The 22458-nt window shown below is 46.0% G+C and overlaps 1 protein-coding gene across 1 annotated transcript in view; it reads left to right on the top strand.

Annotated features, from left to right (window-relative positions):
- Window positions 1–22458, top strand: part of DNAH8 (dynein axonemal heavy chain 8) — a 9979189-nt gene that overhangs the window by 9158837 nt on the left and 797894 nt on the right. The window contains exon 80 of the mRNA XM_069236651.1: window positions 17865–17938. Within this exon, the coding sequence (XP_069092752.1) occupies window positions 17865–17938 (74 nt within the window). The remainder of the gene's footprint in view (window positions 1–17864; window positions 17939–22458) is intronic.

Raw genomic sequence — 22458 nt, forward strand, 5'->3', positions numbered from 1 at the left:
TCCAAAGGGAGAGGGTGTAACACCCTCTCTCAGAGGAAGTCCTTTGTTCTGCCATCCTGGGACAAGCCTGGCTTGACCCCAGGGGGGCAGAAACCTGTCTGAGGGGTTGGCAGCAGCAGCAGCTGCAGTGAAACCCCAGGAAAGGCAGTTTGGCAGTACCAGGGTCTGTGCTACAGACCACTGGGATCATGGGATTGTGCCAACTATGCCAGGATGGCATAGAGGGGGCAATTCCATGATCATAGACATGTTACATGGCCATATTCGGAGTTTCCATTGTGAAGCTACATATAGGTAGTGACCTATATGTAGTGCACGCGTGTAATGGTGTCCCCGCACTCACAAAGTCCGGGGAATTGGCCCTGAACAATGTGGGGGCACCTTGGCTAGTGCCAGGGTGCCCTCACACTAAGTAACTTTGCACCTAACCTTTACCAGGTAAAGGTTAGACATATAGGTGACTTATAAGTTACCTAAGTGCAGTGTAAAATGGCTGTAAAATAACGTGGACGTTATTTCACTCAGGCTGCAGTGGCAGGCCTGTGTAAGAATTGTCAGAGCTCCCTATGGGTGGCAAAAGAAATGCTGCAGCCCATAGGGATCTCCTGGAACCCCAATACCCTGGGTACCTCAGTACCATATACTAGGGAATTATAAGTTGCAAATTAGTAAAATTGGTCACTAGCCTGTTAGTGACAATTTGAAAGAAATGAGAGAGCATAACCACTGAGGTTCTGGTTAGCAGAGCCTCAGTGAGACAGTTAGGCACCACACAGGGAACACATACATATAGGCCACAACCTTATGAGCACTGGGGTCCTGACTAGCAGGGTCCCAGTGACACATAACAAACATACTGAAAACCTAGGGTTTTCACTATGAGCACTGGGCCCTGGCTAGCAGGATCCCAGTGAGACAGTGAAAACACCCTGACATACACTCACAAACAGGCCAAAAGTGGGGGTAACAAGGCTAGAAAGAGGCTACTTTCTCACAAGGGGGAGGTCTGTACTGACTACCACCCTTCTCCAGCTAAAAGTCCCACCCACTTCTATGGGCACAAAAGCCACAGGCTTATCAGTGACCCTGTCGGGCTAACTCTTACTCTGGCAGTCGTCTCACCTGGGATGTACTGGTTTGAGAACACCAGCCTGTCATGCACAATAGTGTGACTGGCACAAGTGTCTCTCAGGGCAGTGGCTGGGATTCCATTCACCAGTAGGTGGTGGAAGTGTCTACTTCCCTCTGGAATTTCCAACTCACCTGTTGGGCCCTTTTTCCAGTTGAAAGCTATGAAGACCTCCTCATCTGAGGAGTCATCCCCAGTGGCTACACTGGTCACCCCTGGGATTTTGCTAGGGTGTTTGTTTTTGGGACAAGAAGTGTCCTTGGTGTGGGGTCCTGTCTGTCTACAGTTTTGGCACCATGCCTTAGTGGCATCCCAGTTCTTACCCTGGTACCCACCTTTGTTTTGGGTTGTGTCTTGGGGCCCACCCACCTGGTCTGGTTTTTGGGGGCCTACAGAGGACTCTTTTTTTATTTCTAGTGTCACCCACTTTCTCCTGGGGAGGCTTTGTAACCCCTTTCTTTTGGTCACCCCTAGTGGAAGTTTTGGTTACCCTAGTCTTGACCCAGTGGTCTGCCTTCTTTCCCAACTCTTGGGGAGAAATCGGACCTAGGTCTACCAGATACCGATGCAACTTTTCATTGAAGCAGTTACTTAAAATGTGTTCTTTCATAAACAAATTATAAAGCCCAACATAGTCATGCACTTCATTTCCAGTTACCCAACCATCCAGTGTTTTCACTGAGTAGTCTACAAAATCAACCCAGGTCTGGCTCAAAGATTTTTGAGCCCCCCTGAACCTAATCCTGTACTCCTCAGTGGAGAATCCAAAGCCCTCAATCAGGGTAGCCTTCATGGGGTCACGAGATTTTACATCTTTACCAGAGAGTGTGAGGAGTCTATCCCTAGACTTTCCGGTGAACATTTCCCAAAGGAGAGCTCCCCAGTGAGATCTGTTTACTTTTCTGGTTGCACAAGCCCTCTCGAAAGCTGTGAACCACTTGGTGATATCATCACCATCTTCATATTTTGTTACAATCCCTTTGGGGATTTTTAGGATGTCGGTATTCTCTCTGACCCTATTTATGTTGCTGCCACCATTGATGGGAGCTAAACCTATCTCTTTTCTTTCCCTTTCTATGGCTAGGAGCTGCTTCTCCAAAGCCAATCTTTTGGCCAACCTGGCTAGCAGGAGGTCATCTTCATTGAGGCTGTCCTCAATGCTTCCAGAGTTGCTGGACTCTCCTGTGGGAGAAGCAGCATCTCTGACTATCACATTTGGAGTCAGGGTTGGAGAAACCCTGGTCTCCCTATCTAGGACTGGAGGTGGGAGTTCCTCCAACTCACTAGTGTCCCCCTCTGTGAGGGCATCATCAGAGGGGTTGTTTTTAGCAAACTCTGCCAAGAGCTCCTGGAGCTGTACTTTGGTAGGGTTTGAACCAGTCTTTATCTTTTTGATTTTACAGAGAGACCTTAACTCTGACATCCTAAGATGCAGGTAAGGGGTGAGGTTGAGTTCCATCACAATCTCTTCTGTAGTAGACATTTTGTTTCTAAAAGTTAGAATACTTTTTAAGAATCTAAAACTATCTCTAGAACTTAATTCAAACTTTTATAAAACTTTTAAACTATAAAAGAAATGCTAACAGGGACTAACACAAGGCCCTAGCAGGAGTTTTAAAAATTTAGAAAAATAGCTCAAATTTCAAAAATCAGTTTCTAATGACAATTTTTGGAATTTAGTCGTGTGATCAGGTATTGGCTGAGTAGTCCAGCAACTGCAAAGTCTTGCACCCCAACGCTGATCCACCAATGTAGGAAGTTGGCTCTGTATGTACTATTTCAAAGTAAGAAATATCATGCACAGAGTCCAAGGGTTCCCCTTAGAGGTAAGATAGTGTCAAAAAGAGATCATTCTAATGCTCTATTTTGTGGTAGTGTGGTCGAGCAGTAGGCTTATCAGAGGGTAGTGTTAAGCATTTGTTGTACACATACAGGCAATAAATGAGGAACACACACTCAAAGACAATTCCAGGCCAATAGGTTTTTATATAGAAAAATATATTTTCTTAGTTTATTTTAAGAACCACAGGTTCAAGATTTACAAGTAATACTTCAAATGAAAGGTGATTCAACACAATATCATGTACAATTTTAGCAAAAATGGCAATAAGCTATTTTAAAACTAGACACTGCAATTTTCAACAGTTCCTGGGGGAGCTAAGTTTTGGTTGGTTTTTGCAGGTAAGTAAAACACCTACAGGTTCAAAGTTGGGTTCAAAGTAGCCCACCGTTGGGGGTTCAGGGCAACCCCAAAGTTACCACACCAGCAGCTCAGGGCCGGTCAGGTGCAGAGGTCAAGTGTTGCCCAAAACGCATAGACTTCAATGGAGAAGGGGGTGCCCTGGTTCCAGTCTGCCAGCAGGTAAGTACCCGCGACTTTGGAAGTCAGACCAGGGGGGTTTTGTAGGGCACTGGGGGGGGGGGGGGGACAAGTCAGCACAGAAAGTACACCCTCAGCGGCACGGGGCGGCCGGGTGCAGTGTGCAAACAGGCATCGGGTTCGCAATAGGTTTCAATGGGAGACCCAGGGGTCTCTTCAGCGATGCAGGCAGGCAAGGGGGGGGCTTCTCGGGGTAGCCACCACCTGGGCAAGGGAGAGGGCCACCTGGGGGTCGCTTCTGCACTGGAGGCCGGATCCTTCAGGTCCTGGGGGCTGCGGTGCAGTGTCTTTACCAGGCGTCGGATTCTTTGAAGCAGGCAGTCGCGGTCAGGGGGAGCCTCGGGATTCCCTCTGCAGGCGTCGCAGGGGGGGCTGAGGGGGTCAACTCTGGCTACTCACAGGGTCGCAGTCCCCGGGGAGTCCTCCCTGTAGTGTTGGTTCTCCGCAGGTCGAGCCGGGGGCGTCGGGTGCAGAGTGGAAAGTCTCACGCTTCCGGCAGAAAACGTGTGGTCTTTAAAAGTTGCTTCTTTGTTGCAAAGATGCAGTCTCTTTGGAACAGGGCCGCTGTCCTCTGGAGTTCTTGGTCCTTTTAGATGCAGGGTAGCCTCTGAGGCTTCAGAGGTCGCTGGATCCTGGGGGACTCGTTGCTGTTGCAGTTTTTCTTGAAGTGGGCAGACAGGCCGGTAGGGCTGGGGCCAAAGCAGTTGGTGTCTCCGTCTTCTCTGCAGGGCTTTCAGGTCAGCAGTCCTTCTTTGTCTTCAGGTTGCAGGAATCTATCTTCCTCGGTTCTGGGGGCCCCTAAATACTCAATTTAGGGGTGTGCTTAGGTCTAGGGGGTTAGTAGCCAATGGCTACTAGCCCTGAGGGTGGCTACACCCTCTTTGTGCCTCCTCCCTGTGGGGAGGGGGGCACATCCCTAATACTATTGGGGAATCCTCCAAAACCAAGATGGAGGATTTCTAAAGGCAGGTGTCACCTCAGCTCAGGACACCTTAGGGGCTGTCCTGACTGGTGGGTGACTCCTCCTTGTTTTTCTCACTATCTCCCCTGGACTTGCCGCCAAAAGTGGGGGCTGTGTCCAGGGGGCGGGCATCTCCACTAGCTGGAGTGCCCTGGGGCATTGTAACACGAAGCCTGAGCCTTTGAGGCTCACTGCTAGGTGTTACAGTTCCTGCAGGGGGAGGTGTGAAGCACCTCCACCCAGAGCAGGCTTTTGTTTCTGTCCTCAGAGAGCACAAAGGCCCTCACCACATGGGGTCAGAAACTTGTCTCTCAGTAACAGGCTGGCACAGACCAGCCAGTCCTGCACTGAACAATTGGGTAAAATACAGGGGGCATCTCTAAGATGCCCTCTGTGTGCATTTTTTAATAAATCCAACACTGGAATCATTGTGGGTTTATTATTCTGATAAGTTTATACCAAAATTCCCAGTATTCAGTGTAGCCATTAAGGAGCTGTGGAGTTCGTTTTTGACAAACTCCCAGACCATATACTTAATATGGTCACAACTGTACTTACAATATCTAAGAATAGACTTAGACACTGTAGGGGCATATTGCTCATGCAGCTATGCCCTCACCTGTGGTATAGTGCACCCTGCCTTAGGGCTGTAAGGCCTGCTAGAGGGGTGACTTACCTATGCCACAGACAGTATTTTGTGTGCATGGCATCCTGAGGGGGATGCCATGTCGACTTTGCCTTTTTCACCCCACCAACACATACAATCTGCAAGGGCAGTGGGCATGTGTTAGGTGAGGGGTCCCTTAGGGTGGCACAACATATGCTGCAGCCCTTCGGGACCTTCCCTGGTCACAGGGCCCTTGGTACCACTAGTACCTTTTACAAGGGACTTATCTGTGTGCCAGGGGTATGCCAATTGTGGAAACAATGGTACATTTTAGGTGAAAGAACACTGGTGCTGGGGCCTGGCTAGCAGGATCCCAGCACACTTCTCAGTCAAGTCAGCATCAGTATCAAGCAAAAAGTGAGGGGTAACTGCAACAGGGAGCCATTTCCTTACACCTAGAGAAAAGCGTTGGTCTGCTATAGAGAGGGAGGTCTTTGCTGCGGTCTGGGCACTGAAAAAGTTGAGACCATACCTGTTTGGTACTCACTTTATTGTTCAGACAGACCACAAATCTCTACTTTGGCTAAAACAAATGAAAGGTGAAAACCCTAAATTGAAGAGGTGGTCCATATCCCTACAGGGAATGGACTAAACAGTGGAACCTAGACCTGGGAGTACCCACTCCAATGCTGATGGACTCTCCAAATATTTCCACTTAGACAATGAAGACTCATCTGGGCAAGGTTAGCCTTATTGTCCTTCGTTTGGGGGGGGTTGTGTAGGAAAGTACCATCTTGGCTGGCATGTTACCCCCATTTTCACTGTATGTATGTTTGTTTTTGCCTAGGTGTCACTGGGATCCTGCTAGGCAGGACCCCAGTGCTCATAATGTATGTGTTCCCTGTGTGGTGCCTAACTGTATCATTGAGGCTCTGCTAACCAAAACCTCTGTGTTTATGCTCTCTCTGCTTTTTAAAATTGTCACTGCAGGCTAGTGACTAATTTTACCAATTCTCATTGGCACACTGGAACACCCTTATAATTCCCTTGTATATGGTACCTAGGTACCCAGGGTATTGGGGTTCCAGGAGATCCCTATGGGCTGCAGCATTTCTTTTGCCACCCATAGGGAGCTCAGACAATTCTTACACATGACTGCCACTGCAGCCTGAGTGTAATAACGTCCACGTTATTTCACAGCCATTTTTCACTGCACATAAGTAACTTATAAGTCACCTATATGTCTAACCCTCACTTGGTGAAGGTTAGGTGCCAAGTTACTTAGTGTGTGGGCACCCTGGCACTAGCAAAGGACCCCCCACATTGTTCAGGGCAAATTCCCCGGACGTTGTGAGTGCGGGGACACCATTACACGCATGCACTACATATAGGTCACTACCTATATGTAGCGTCACAATGGTCTCTATCACAGAACCCGGTTACTGCCAAACTGCCTTTCCGGGGTCTCTACTGCAGCTGCTGCTGCCAACCCCTCAGACAGGTTTCCTGCCCCCCTGGGGCCTGGGCAGCCTAGTCCCAGGAAGGCAGAACAAAGGATTTCCTCTGAGAGAGGGTGTCACACCCTCTCCCTTTGGAAATAGGTGTGAAGGTGTAGGAGGCTGGCCTGGCTTGCAGTGGGTACCCAAGGTACTTACACTCTGTGCCAAGTCCAGTTATCCCTTATTAGTAGAATAGAGGTGTTTCTAGCAGCTTAGACTGATAGAAGGTAGATATGGCAAAGCAGCTTAAGCTGAACTAGGAGACATGCAAAGCTCCTACTATACCACTTATATCACATGCACAATATCATAAGAAAACACAATACACAGAGTTACTAAAAATAAAGGTACTTTATTTTTATGACAATATGCCACAAGTATCTCAGTGAGTACCCTCAGTAAGAAGGTAAGTAATATACACAAGTTATATGTACACAAACCCAAAACAGGTAAGAGTCAGAAAATTAATGCAAACAGCGGGACGCGCTTGGAGGACGGGGCAGCAGGGGCGGGACAAAGGCCCCTTTAAAAACTTTTGCGCGCCCGCTTTGCTCGCGGGACGCGCTTGGAGGACGGAGCAGCAGGGGCGGGACAAAGGGCCCCTTTAAAAACTTTTAAGCCCGTCCTGCGCCCGTCAGCGACCGGAGGAGGCTGGGGCTGGGCCATACTATTTTCTTCTTGCCATTGGGGTTGGCAACCAGTGGCTGAACCCACCACAGATCTGAGGACAACAAACTGCTACAGGTGAGCTGCATTTTTTCGGCCGTTTAGTCTTCCCAGCAAGGCCCCAGTGGGGTGGAAATAGGGTGGGGACAGAAGAGGCAAGTGCCTATAGTAAAAGGCTGATTAAGGAGCCTAAAACACATCTGCTGGTTAAAGGAAAACCTAAGAGACAAGATGGGCAGATGGAAGGGGGGGGCACCCTTGGAAAAGGCCGGTAACAATAAGACCTTAGACGGATTTCTCCAAAAAGCGGTTGGAGCATTAGAAAAGGAAATTGAAATGGTTGAGCGCCGTCTAACTGCCCCCCCACTGATGGCAGCTAATCGCCTATCCTTATCCCCACCGCCCATTCCAACACAACCCCTTCACTCACACGATTTACAGTCCGCTCCGGCTATTTCACCTTCAACTACCCAGGAGCCTATTGTGGAGATCCAGGATAATGCCATCCAGCTACCAGAATTGACACAGCCGATCTTAGGCAGGTCCATACCCAATCCAGAGCACAATACAAAAGGTAAAAGAAAACGAGGTGAGGTAAATTTAAGGAATAAACGGGCCCGTATTTTGAGCTCCACCAATCATGGCGCACCAACTTGGAATAAGGATCAAGCATGTATTGACGATCGTTCAGCAATTGATTATATAATAGAACACATCAAAGAAGAGTTTTCTGAGAGGCTACACCCTATAGTAACTCGCCTACAAGCCATTGAGGAGAAACTGCGAGGCCTTATCAAGTCCCAGCAGATGGTTACTCCCCCCTTAGTGGACCTGCAGCCTCCCTGCCAAATTCTCCCTCTGAGCTTACCGGGTAACAGTGCCAGTAGCCTCCACTTACCATTGGGTATGGACCACAGGCCTTCAATGAATTGCCCTGATCCTCGGTATCAACCAGAGAAGGTTTTTACTGGCAGGCTGGCTACTGCTTCAATGGACAAGTGTTCTAAGGCAGCCACCCCCTTTTTGAGGGGTAATGGAGGAGCTGTTTCTTCCAATGATATGAGAACGAAATCCTACAAAGCTATTCCTGATCAGAATTACCTACCAACAGATCTGGTGAATATGGATGGAGGAACTGAGAACTTTACATCTACCGCCGGAATCCTGCCCATACGTTCTTGTTATTACGAGTGTTCCTAAACTTAAAATCAATACCCCCGAATCATTTATAGGACTGAAAAACAAGGTCATACATTGGTTACATATTAACGCCAGATTTGCATTTTGTATGGTACCCTCAATATTAATGGTGAGGAGGGTGGGTTGGGTGGGTCCACTTAAGAACCCTGGTACGGGTGATTGTATTGTTATCAATTTTGATTCACCCGCCCTTGTCCAGCAGCTCTCTTCAAATGTGTGTAAATCTAATCCTCTAGGGGGAGAAGTATCTTTGTGTAGACTCCAAGCTTTCTACCCTCACCCAGTTACATCAGCTATTAAGGGGGCGCCAATGCCACCTGGAGGCTCTATTAGTTCTCAGATGCAGCCTGCCCCCCAGGTAGGATGTAGCTCCCTTTCACCTTCTCTTTCCGAAGTTGATTGACTAAAATTAGTCCAGTGTATGGCCCACCTAAGCTTCAAGGAACTAGATATTTGGACAAGAATTATCTTGTATCTAGAACTATTGGAACTCAAGGAATAGGAATAGGCAGTCCTGAGGCAGATCAGACTCTTATTGTAGACATCAGAGGCCCTGCACTAATCCTTCCACCTGCCCAGACAGAATTTTGTAGGATGGAAAATAGCTTGCCTCCTTTCCTTTGTGGTCAGAGTAGGGAGATCATTATTTGGGGAGCTAGCAAGGAGGGCGAGGCTCATGAGAGCAACCCAGCCCGGAATCAATAGGTCCCAACAATTGTGGGTCTATCCCATCTGCCCGGGTACTTGAATCGACCATGTCGGGCCTCGATCTAAATGTGGCGAGTAATCCATTGGGTGATAAAGCACTGGAATATCTAACCAAGACTAGTCTAACTACGACTGAAAGGGGTACTAAGTCTCCTCATGGCAGTCCATTTGCTAGAGGGCAGTTTCCGGCTAAAACTCCCCAAGGTAGAACAGATGTGTTAGACACAGTTCTTAGTTGGAACATTGCAGGGCTGGAGAATAAAATGGGTATCCCTGAATGGGGCAAATTTATAGATGAACATAAAATATGCAATTTTCAAGAAACATGGGCATTGGAGCCCAAATATAGAATTGGGTTTAAAAGATATTGGGTCCCAGCATGCAAGGCGACCTCCGGGAGACCTTCAGGCGGACTGCTCATATGGCTCAGCTGCTCCCTCAAATTTCGGGTCGAAGTAGTAGATATGGGTTGTCCCAATCTGATGGGTTTAATAATACCAACCCTTAAGGAGAAACCGCTCCTAATAATTAACATCTATAACAGGAGCCTGGGTAGTACATATGAGTCCAACGCTTTGCCTATTTTGGATAGCTTTCTCTTCTCCAAAACCTCCATTTACTTCATTCTTATCACAGGGGATTCTAATGTTACCTTTGAGCCCTACTCGCTGGCCCAGGAACTATACAAAGAAGAGGATGCATATTGGGGTATTCCTCAATTGGTGTTGAGCAAAAGACGAGAATGAATAGATTGACACACCAAGTCCTGGATATTACACCTGCACATGGTCTTCGGGCCTGTAACGGTCGTTCCCCCTCGGATGTTATTCTTCACTCTACATTTAGGCGTGGAGCCCAGAAGAGTCAGATAGATTATATTTTGCTTGACATTCGGTTGTGGGGTCACATGACTGATATGAAAATTCTACAACATGAGGAAAGTGATCATGAGCCATTGATCCTATCGGTTAGGGGTCTGCTACCTTTACTTGAAGCTCCTTGCCCTAAGACTTACGATCAACAGCTCATACTGACAAAAAACAGACGAAATGTCAAATGGGAATCTGTGAACACTGACTTAGGTTCCATTACATCTTTGTATAGCCTATTGGCTGACCAAATGGAGCGTATGTCCCTGCTTTTAGAAGATGGTGAAGAATTATTTAACTCTTTAAAACACTTTTTTACCAAAGAGATTGTTAGTAAAGCAAAAAAGAAGTGCAATGCAAGGTGGTGTAGCGCTGCATGCAGGGAAGCACAGCATAAACTATTGAGAGCTCTAAGAGGGGGCCAGACAGAGCATATAAGGCAAGCAAGGAAAGACTATAAACATGAACTTAGCAGGGCCCGCAGGAGATGGGATGAGTCTAGATGGGCTACCCTTCTGGAGTCTGCAAAAGTTAATGATACTTCGAGGTTCTGGAAACTGGTTGCCGATGCAAGTGGGGAACCCAGCTGTTTGCCTGGTGCTTCAATCCTCCCCGTAGAGTGGACTGATCACTTTGGCCGATTATCTTCAGGGCCTACAGAAGCTACTACTAGGGAATTGAATGATATTATGACCTTTGAGGCCTCCCCAATCAAATTTACCCTGGCAGAAACCAAGGCTGCGATTGTTTCACTGAATTAGGGAAAGGCCCCAGGCCTTGATAAAATCCCAGGTGACCTGTATAAGACAAGACCGGACATATGGGCCCCATACTTGAACATGGTTTCTAATGCAGTTGCTGCAGGAGCGCCTGTCCCGAGCTCCTGGAAGGGAGCGGAGATAGTTCCTATTTTTAAAAAAGGAAGTCCCTCTGACCCAGCTAATTATCGCCCAATATCCTTACTTGATAACTTTCAAAAAATATTGCAAAGCAAGTCCTGTTCCATCTTATAGATTGGATTTTAGAAACCAAAGCCATCTCTAATTTGCAAGCAGGGTTTAGACCAGCAGTTAGTACCATAGATCAAGTCCTAAGATTTCTAACAATCAAATGGAAGACCGTGGAAGTAGGAGGGGGTAACTTGTATGTGGTCTTCATTGACCTTAAAGCCGCATTTGATCTGGTCCCCAGGAACCTATTATGGCAGACGTTAGCCAATATGGGTATCCCCAAAGGTCTTCTGAAACTTATGGTCCGACTGCACGAGAACACCCATTCACAAATTAGGAGTGGTAAGGAAGGCGATGTAACAGATCCAGTTGCCATTGAAAGAGGAGTCAGACAAGGTTGTGTTCTAGCCCCTACCCTTTCCCTCTTATATATAAATAATTGCATCAATTACCTAGCAAAGTGTACCAACGACTCGCCCAAGTTGTCAGGGAATAAAGTGCCATGCTTGCTTTACGCGGATGACACCATCCAGTTGGCCAAAACATCTATGGGAATTCAAAATCTGGTCAATCAATTTTGTGTATTTTGTAGAGATTACGGGCTGGATATCAATGTTAAGAAAACAAAACTTATGATATACAGGGTCCCGAATAAGAACATAAAAGCAAACATAGTGATGGATTCAGTCCTTTTGGAGAGGGTAACGGAATATGATTATCTGGGCATTAGATTATCGGATAGGGGCAGTTGGAATGCAGCCATAAGAAAAGGGGCACTTATTATCAGCCAAAGAGGTGGATCGCTAGAACGAAAGGCTAAAGCCATAGCAAGCCCCACTCTGATTCCTTTTTCCGAAATCTATAAAGTCCAAATCCGTGCTGCTGCCCTGTACGGAGCGGAACTCTGGGGTTCTTATAGACAATTGGATACCCTTCAAATCAAAGAAAACAATTTTTTCAGACACATATCTAGGTTAGGGAAGGGTACGCCGATGATCCCCCTAAGATTAGATCTGGGTATAAATAGTATTAAAGACACAGCAAGCTTAAGGCCACTCTTATATTGGGTTAGATTATGGAACACGGAAGAACTTGAGCCCTTCAGGGCAGCAATCAAAGACCTTATAACACCTTACCAGGGATGGGAAAAAGTTTGTTGGTTGAGGGAGATGAAATCAGCTTGGGTTAAGCTGGGCTTCCCCCATTATTGGGAGAATCCTGAGATGATTCCTGCTAACAATAGATTGTTGATCAAAGAGAGATATTGGGGAAAAGTTTATGATGAGTTTTTTCATTGCAACGGTCCAGTTCGGCTGACAGCAGAGTTTCTGCTGGTTAAACACGAACCCTGGCCTGAGAACTTCCTGGATCTCCCTATTCAAGCACGTGCCCGAGCCTTATTCCATCAGCTCAGATATGGACCATTAGCAGTTAATAGCTTTACGGCCCGTTGGTCGATCAACAGTCCCATGTCTGATAAATGTATAAACTGCCACTTATGTAAGGAAACACCTGAGCATGTTCTATTTTTCTGCCCCTTGTATAAATGTCCTAGATGAAAGTGGATTATCTCCCTGTGCAAGGTTTTGCTATTGCATGATCGAGCCAGTGCCTACAGGCTATGCAAATATGAAACTCCCACGTTGGTAGTAAGCTCAGTCTCCAAATATTTGTCAGCAGCATGGGCTATTTGTAGTAGGACTATTTTAGACCCTAGTCTACTGGTTGAAGAGAGGTCCAGCAGCTAATGGACGAGGATTTTAAATGGCTATGGAATTCAAACATGATTGCTTGTGTTGCTTTACCTATGGATTAACTCCAAAGATAATAGGTTTTATTCTTGTTTGTGTTTTTTATCGGACTTTTTTTACTTAATTTATTTATAGCACCGTAGCACATAGCACTTTGCAAATAACAAGATTTAACTCCCATGAATAATTTATTTAAGAAATGAGGTTAATTCTATGGTACCCTATTAATGTCTGGTTTATAATTGCCGCAAGCATGAAGTATTTTATGAAGTATTATGAACTACTTTTTATGAATAATCTATATTAGAACAGTCTTTTTCTTTTTTTTAAAAAAAATATGTATTTATGTATGTCTACAGTAGTTTAAAATAAATCCGAAGTTTTTATAGGCAACATCAGAAAAGATTCAGTATACAATCCGGTTTTCTTTTAAATTGTCTTGGTAAATGGTATCCAATAAGCTAGGAGGCATCAACTAAGGAGTATCATTTAACATTTGTTCTGTTGGACAAGGAGTGTATTAATTGTATTTGTTCCTTTCCCTTTTTCCTTTTTGCGATGGTCATGATCTCTGTTTTATTTTTTATGTATGGTCGTTTTTATGCATTTTAATGGTCTAATTTTAGACCGAATAAATAAATACATAAAATGCAAACAGTGTAGAATTACAATAGGTTGCAATAGGGAAACATAGGTCTCAGGGCAACCCAAACCATATACTCCAAAAGTGGAATGCGAATCACGAATGGACCCCAGACCTATGGGAGCTTGTAGAGGGTCGCTGGGACTGTAAGAAAACAGTCAGGGTGTCCAAGATACCCCACCCCAAGACCCTGAAAAGTAGGAGTAAAGTACACCTACTACCCCCAAAAGGACACAATAGTCGTGATAGGGGGATTCTGCAAGAACAACAAACACCAGCAGTGCACTGAAAACAGATTCCTAACCTGAGGACCTGCAAAGCAAGGGGACCAAGTCCAATAGTCGTGACAGTGTCCGGGGGGGCAGGAGCCCAGGTAACCCCGGATGAAGGTGCAAGGAAGCTGCCTCCGGATGGAAGAAGCTTGGAATTCTGCAAGAACTAAGAGCACTAGGAACTTCTCCTTTGGATGGAAGATGTCCCACGCCGCAGGTTGCAGAAGTGTTCCCACACAGAAATACCACAAACAAGCCTTGCTCGCTGCAAGGGTCACAGTAGAGGTTTTTGGGTGCTGCTGGGGACCAGGAAGGACCAGGATGTCGCCCCTTGGAGAAGGAGGCAGAGGGGGCGCTCAGCAACTCAGAGAGCCCCCACAGAAGCAGGCAGCACCCGCAGAAGTACCCAAACAGGCACTTGGAAGATTTGTGAACCGAAGTCCACGCAGAGTTACAAAGGAGGGTCCCACGACATCGGAGGCCAACTCACAGGGTTGAGCACTGCAGGACGGAGTTCTGGGGACCTAGGCTAGGCTGTGCACAAAGGAAATCCTGGAAGAGTGCACAGGAGCCATAGCAGCTGCAAATCACGCAGTACACAGGTTTGCAGTCTAGCGTGGGGAGGCAAGGACTTACCTCCACCAAACTTGGACTGAAGGATCACTGGACTGTGGGAGTCACTTGGATAGAGTTCCTGTGTTCCAGGAAAAGTGCACAGGTGTTTGAAAAGTGCACAGGTTTGGTAGGTTTCCCTAGGTGCCTGCCGAGCTAGAGGCAAAAATCTACAGCTAGGCACTTTGGAAAAATACCTCAGCTTTCAATGTAAAAATGTGATGTGACGTGTCCATGTTGCGTTTTCTGTTGCGAGCATTAGGCCTACCCATGCAATGAGGTACCATTTTTATCGGGGGACTTGGGGAAACACAGAATAGCAATAACAATAATTGCCCCTTGTCTTTCTCTACATTTTTCCTTCCAAATGTAAGACAGTGTGTAAAAAAGACCTCCATTTGAGAAATGCCCTGAAATTCACATGCTAGTATGGGCACCCCGGAATTCTGAGATGTGCAAATAACCACTGCTTCTCAACACCTTATTTTGTGCCTATTTTGGAAATACTAAGGTTTTCTTGATGCCTATTTTATAATTGTTATAGTTCAGCAAATAATTGTTGTATACCAGGTACAGAATGAAAACCCATTGCAAGGGGCAGCTAATTTATTGCCTCTAAATACCTAGGGTTCTTGATGAACCTACAAGCCCTATATATCCCCACAACCAGAAGAGTCCAGCAGACTTAACGGTATATTGCTTTAAAAAATCTGACATCGCAGGAAAAAGTAAAACGTTGAGAAAAATGGGTGTTTTTTTCACCTCAATTTCAATCTTTTTTTATTTCAGCTGTTAGTTTCTGTAGGAAACCCTGGTAGGATCTACAGAAATTACCCCTTGCTGAATTCAGAATTTTGTCTACTTTTCAGAAATGTTTAGCTTTCTGGGATCCAGCATTGGTTTTACACCCATTTCTGTCACTAACTGGAAGGAGGCTGAAAGCACAAAAAATAGTACAAATGGGGTATGTCCCAGCAAAATGCCAAAATTGTTTTGAAAAATGTGGTTTACAGATTCAAGTCTGCCTGTTCCTGAAAGCTGGGAGGATGGTGATTTCAGCACCGCAAACCCTTTGTTTATGCCATTTTCAGGGAAAAACCACAAGCCTTCTTCTGTAGCTCTTTTTTCCCATTTTATTTTAAAAACAAAATGTTCGCTGTATTTTAGCTAATTTCTTGGTCTCCTCCAGGGGAACCCACAAAGTCCAGGTACCTCTAGAAACCCTAGGATGTTGGAAGAAAAAAAAGACGCAAATTTGGCGTGGGTACCTTTTGTGGACAAAAAGTTATGAGGGCCTAAGCGCGTACTGCCCCAAACAGCCCAAAAATGGCTTGGCACCTGAGGGGGAAAAGACCTGGCAGAGAACGAGTTCAGAAGTACCAAAAACAACTGAATAAGAATAGCATGCAACACAAAGGAAATCCAACTTCAATTTATAAAAATAGGTCTTATTTTTATTAATTTGTAGACACCAAAACAAACACCACCTACTGGAAGTTCACAAGATATGAATTTTTAAGTAAATCATAAATCACGGCCTTTCACTCAAAATGCAAACAAGAATTTGCAACTACCCTGGGTAGCAGTGACTTGGGAAGCTTTTGAAAGCTTGTTATAAAGTTGTGTTTTGGGTACTCTGGACTCGATGGACGACTTTCCATACGCATCAATGGAGTGGTTCTGTTGAAAGGGATACTTTATGTTAAAGATGCTGATGCAGTTGATCGGGGTCTTCCTGAAGCCACCCCCTGTTCCAAGAAGAAGTTGGGGTGACTTTGGCCACAGAGGTCGATGTCCCTCCAAGCCCAGGTGAAGTCCAGTCAAAAACCACTCTTGTACTAGTCTCCGGTCACAGCAAAACCAGCTGTTCCCATTAACTTTGGTTAGTGTGAATCTTGGGCGACTACCCTGCGCTTTGATGATACTCCTGGATCCAGCAGACTAAGGTGCACCTTTTCAGTGTCAGGGTGCACTTTGGCGGTCAGTGACTAAGAAGTATTGTGGCTACCAGCATTGTGAAGGCAGCTTCTCTAGCTTTTGTGGCCCTGAGCTGTAACAGCAGGTCAGCCAACTGACTCTTGGAGTGCACCTCTTCTGTCTGGGGCTCGGGATGACTTTTCCTTAGACAGGGCACCACAGGCACAGTCCTCTTTTTGCTTCCCCAGGAGCTGCAGGTGCAGTCCAGTCATTGGTTCAGCCTCTCTCTGCCAGCTCCTAGGAGCAGCAGGGCAGTCCTTCAGTCCACTCTCAAGTGCAGAAGTGTTCTGACGTCTGGGTGCACAGGGAGACAATTTGATGACCACAACTTGCCCTCTGGGGATGCAGTGACTTCTAGCCAAATGGCTAGCATGTCCTCTCCCCCCTGACAACGTCATCCTGCAAAGTGTGGTAGCTAGCTATCCCAGAGTGCAACATTCTGTCCACTCCCAAGAAAGCAGAACACATCTCTCAGTGTTTGGAGCTTAGTAGCCCACCCTAGAGGTGTGACTATCTGAGGCCTACACGTCCACAGAAAAACGACAACTGTTTCCACATCTCTGTCCCTGACGCTAAACTGACTACGAGAACAAAGGAGCAGCTCCTCTTGTGTGTTTTCATCATATGCAATTCAAAGGTGGCTTCCCTTTGAAGCATGCTTTTTTGGCTAACTTCCTGAGTGGCTTCCTGCAGGAAGAGCTAACACTTGTTCCAGTGGCTGGTCTCTATTGTGTCCCTTCCTTGAAGTCGCTCATATGTCTTTCCAGGAGGGCATAATGCTTTCTTGTAGCCATCAACTGTAAATGGCTACTGAAAAACTTTGGAGAACACAGTGGCAACTTTCTAAGGGTGCCTTATTCTCAAAAGTTACATTAAATTCAACTTGGGCATCAAGCTTGGTTTAATGTAAGGATTCTTTTGATACATTGAAGTACCAACTTTAGTAGGCCAATTCAGAAGTTAGCACAGCTGAGTTGTCATGTCAGTTCTACTTGTATGTAGGGCACAGGGAAACAGACTATTACCTTGGAGGAGGTGATAGACATTATGAAGGGGCTTACCCCCTTGAATGCTCCAGGCTCAAACTCATACACTCCAGAATTTTATTTAAAAAACGCAGACCAGAGACATTTTAGAGCTTTAAACACACTCTACTTAAATACCTGTGACCAAAAGCATGACCTGTGATTGGAGCTACTAGCTTTTACACAGTAAAGATGACAATTTGGAGTTTTTAGGACATATAAAAATACATGTCGTACTTTTTAATATACTGCACCCTGCCTTAGGACTCCATAGGGCTAACGTGTGTGTGTATATATATATATATATATATATATATATATATATATATATATATACACATATAGATAGATAGATCGATAGATAGATAGATATACACACACACACACACATTTTACATATATATATATATATATATATATATATATATATATATATATATATATATTAGAAAGGGAGATCCAGACTTTGTGATTAGTTTAAATTACAAAGTTGAGTTAGCAGTTTAAAATTGCTCTACCAGGCTGCAGTGGCAGGTTGAGAGACATGCTTTTTATTTTGTCACATGTCCTGTTTCTGCTGATGCAATAACATTTGATATTTCTATTATCTCATAGAATGTAGAGCCATTTCCATGGGGCAAGGACAAGGGGTTCATGCACGGAGGCTTCTACAGATGTCGATACAACAGGTAAGTTTCAATTTAAAAAAGTTATAGTGGTAAGACAGTCTATGTGTAATCTGCGCTTCTTTTAGACCTTACATTTGAATTTACAAAAGCAGGCATATACTACTTTAAAAGCATAAAATACTGTAGTGATACTGCAGAGTCCATCCATATGGCCCTTATTGAGTACTCTGCATAGCAGAGTGCCCAATCCGCCATACTGAGAGTGTCCACCACTCTCTTTAGAGTTGAGCAGATTGTGATGTTTCCACCAGGAGAGAGCTTGCTGGCTCCACCAGCAGAAACATTACACAGACGAACTGTTGCTATAACTTCCTCACACCATCCACCCTGTTTATGGCAGTTAATCTGTCACGTACTTCTTTCTGTACAGGATCACTAAGGAAAGTTTGGCAATCCTCAACAGTAAAAAACAAAACACCCAGTGTGTCTCGGTAATCACTATTTTGTTTTTTAAAAACAAAAGGCTTGCTGAGCAGCCACATGAATCAGGTCAGCTGCTCAAAGCACTTACAATGCCTTCAGATGAGCTGTTATAGAGGTGACTCTTCTGAAACCAGTGAGATCTCTGCCAAGCAGGCGGCCATCTCTAAAAATGTTGTATGTTAAAGCCACGTTGTAACTACTAATACCTGGAATATATCTTCCAGTTTTTGATGATCCTACTTGGAGATATTGAATTCATGTTCGTTGAATCAAATTGAAACCTTTTAGCTATTGCTACCTCAAATGTGTAAATGGAAACATTATCTCCTTCAAGGATTGATATATCCGTGACAGTACTTTCTGATTCTTCCATCTTTAGAGATTGGAGTAAAAGGTTAAAAAAAAATATATATTTGTTTTTGATGCTTAGTTTTTTCTCAAAACAACCCTCCATCTATCATTCCACTCAATTCTCTTTTTATATCGCCTACTTAACTTTAGGATTGATTCCTAGGTCAATGGATCAAAATAAGGCTGATGATTTGATCTAAAAAAATACAGGTTTCCTTGAGCCTTCTTTTATACATTGGTCTGAATAGTGTTGCGTGGATCACAATGATAATCTATTGTAACTGCCCCTAACTCAATTAATTTGACACATGCTTGTGAGCCTTATCTTTCTTGGTTCCCAAATGGGAACCTTAAGCTTTATCTAGCTAGATTATGGCCCTCATTACAACCCTGGCGGTAAATCCCGCATACTACCATGCTGAAGGCCGCCAACATACCGTGGCTGCGGCGGAAATCCGCTACAGGTATTACGACCCACATCTCAAAATCCGTCACAATACAGACACCCACACAAGTCCGCCACACCAAAGGTCAGTGATGAACTGTCGATAGCAAAACCTACACCGTCACGCCAACAGAACAACGCCCACACTATCACGACCCACGAATCAACGTGGAGGTCTTTCTACCGCGGTAATCTATTGGCGGTACACACCGCTGCGCTCAAAATACACACACTTTTACAAAACACAACCACATTGGACAATTCCAAATACACACACCTGATACACATACACACACTGTAGGAGGCTGGACTGGCTTATAGTGGGTACCTTGTGGTACTTACACCCTGTGCCAGGCCCAGTTATCCCTTATTAGTAGATTAGAGGTGTTCTAGCAGCTTAGGCTGATAGAGGTAGCTATGGCAGAGCATCTTAGGCTGAACTAGGAGACATGCAAAGCTCCTACTATACCACTGATATCACTTAGTACTATATCACAAGAAAACACAATACTCAGAGTTACTAAAAATAAAGGTACTTTATTTTTGTGACAATATGCCAAAAGTATCTCAGAGGATATACTCCCTTAGGAGGTAAGTAATATACACAAAATATACACACACAAACCAAAATCAGGTAAGTAACAGTTAGAAAAGTAGTACAAACAGTGTAGAACAGTGGTTCCCAACCTGTGGTCCGGGGACCCCTGGGGGCCCGCAAAGCCTTCTCAGGGGGTCCGCGAGAGCCTAGAAAATAAAAAAATATTAACAAATATTGACAAATTAGGTCCCCAGCTTCCAGTAATGACTCAGACGGGGGTCCCCGGATTCCCATGATGATTCAGTGGGGGTCCCTGGGTTCCATTATTGTTAAAGTGGGGGTCCACAGGAATCAAAAGGTTGGGAACCACTGGTGTAGAACACAATGGAATGTAATAGGTGAAAATAGGCCTAGGAGCAACACAAACCATATACTCCAAAAGTGGAATGCGAACCACGAATGGACCCCAGGCCTAGTGTAGTGAGTAGAGGGTCACTGGGAGTGTAAGAAAACACTAAGGGTGTCCAAGATACCCCACCCCAAGACCCTGAAAAGTAGGAGTAATGTTACCCTACTACCCCAGAAAGACAGTAAAGTCGAGATAGGGGATTCTGCAAGGACAACAACTGACTGCAAAGCACTGAAGACTGATTCCTGGACCTGAGGACCTGTAAAGGAAGGAGACCAACTCCAAGACTCACGCAAGTGTCCAGGGGGGGCAGGAGCCCACTAAACCCCGGATGAAGGTGCAAAAGGGCTGCCTCCGGGTGGAAGAAGCCAAAGATTCTGCAACAACGGAAGGTGCCAGGAACTTTTCCTTTGGTCAGCAGATGTCCCACGGCGTGCTGGAGGATGCAGAGTTGTTTCCACACAGAAAGATCGCAAACAAGCCTTGCTAGCTGCAAGAGTTGTGGTTGACGATTTTGGGTGCTGCCAGGGCCCAGGATAGACCAGGAGGTTGCCCCTTGGAGGAGGAGACAGAGGGGGCGCTCAGCAACACAGAGAGCCCACACAGAAGCAGGCCGCACCCGCAGAGCTCCGGAACGGGCATTCAGAAGATCTGAGCACAACGGTCAACTCAGCACAAGAAAAGAGGGTCCCACGAAGTCGCAGTCCAACTCAGCGAGTTGGGCAATGCAGGACGGAGTGCTGGGGACCTGGGCTAGGCTGTGCACAAAGGAAGTCTTGCAAAAGTGCACGGAAGCCCGAGCAGCTGCAGTTCACGCAGTACACAGGATTACAGTCTGGCGTGGGGAGGCAAGGACTTACCTTAACCAAATTTGGACAGAGGACCACTGGACTGTTTGGGACACTTGGATCCAGCTCCTGTGTTCCAGGGACCACGCTCATCAGGATGAGAGGGGACCCAGAGTGCTGGTGATGCAGAAGTTTGGTGCCTGCGTTGGCAGGGGGAAGATTCCGTCGACCCATGGGAGATTTCTTATTGGCTTCTAGTGCAGGGTGAAGGCAGACAGCCCTCAGAGCATGCACCAACAGGAAATAGTCGAGAAAGCCGGCAGGATGAGGCGCTACAATGTTGTTGGTAGTCTTCTTGCTACTTTGTTGCGGTTTTGCAGGCGTCCTGGAGCAGTCAGCGGTCGATCCTTGGCAGAAGTCGAAGAGGGAAGTGCAGAGGATCTCCGGTGAGCTCTTGCATTCGTTATCTCAGTAGATACCCACAGGAGAGACCCTAAATAGCCCTCAGAGGAGGATTGGCTAACTAACCAGGTAAGAGCCTATCAGGAGGTATCTCTGATATCAACTGCTGGTACTGGCCACTCAGAGGTCTCCATTGTGCCCTCACACCTCTACATTCAAGATGGCAGAGGTCTTGGACACACTGGAGGACCTCTGGGCACCTCCCCTGGGAGGTGCAGGTCAGGGGAGTGGCTCCCCTTTCTTTGTCCAGTTTCGCGCCAGAGCAGGGCTGGGGGATCCCTGAACCGGTGTAAACTGGCTTATGCAGAGATGGGCACCATCTGTGCCCATCAAAGCATTTCCAGAGGCTGGGGGAGGCTACTCCTCCCCCAGCCCTGACACCTATTATAAAGGGGAGAGGGTGTAACACCCTCTCTCTGAGGAAGTCCTTTGTTCTGCCTTCCTGGGCCAGGCCTGGCTGGACCCCAGGAGGGCAGAAACCTGTCTGAGGAGTTGGCAGCAGCAGCAGCTTCAGTGAAACCCCGGGAAAGGTAGTTTGGCAGTACCCGGGTCTGTGCTAGAGACTCAGGGGATCATGGAATGGTCTCCCCAATGCCAGAATGGCATTGGGGTGACAATTCCATGATCTTAGACATGTTACATGGCCATGTTCGGAGTTACCATTGTGACCCTGTACATAGGTAGTGACCTATGTCCAGTGCACACGTGTAATGGTGTCCCCGCACTCACAAAGTCCGGGGAATTTGCCCTGAACGATGTGGGGGCACCTTAGCTAGTGCCAGGGTGCCCACACACTAAGTAACTTAGCACCCAACCTTTACCAGGTAAAGGTTAGACATATAGGTGACTTATAAGTTACTTAAGTGCAGTGGTAAATGGCTGTGAAATAACGTGGACGTTATTTCACTCAGGCTGCAGTGGCAGGCCTGTGTAAGAATTGTCAGAGCTCCCTATGGGTGGCAAAAGAAATGCTGCAGCCCATAAGGATCTCCTGAAACCCCAATACCCTGGGTACCTCAGTACCATATACTAGGGAATTATAAGGGTGTTCCAGTATGCCAATGTGAATTGGTGAAATTGGTCACTAGCCTGTTAGTGACAATT

The sequence above is a fragment of the Pleurodeles waltl genome, chromosome 5 (assembly GCF_031143425.1).
Source record: "Pleurodeles waltl isolate 20211129_DDA chromosome 5, aPleWal1.hap1.20221129, whole genome shotgun sequence".
Taxonomy (NCBI): domain Eukaryota; kingdom Metazoa; phylum Chordata; class Amphibia; order Caudata; family Salamandridae; genus Pleurodeles; species Pleurodeles waltl.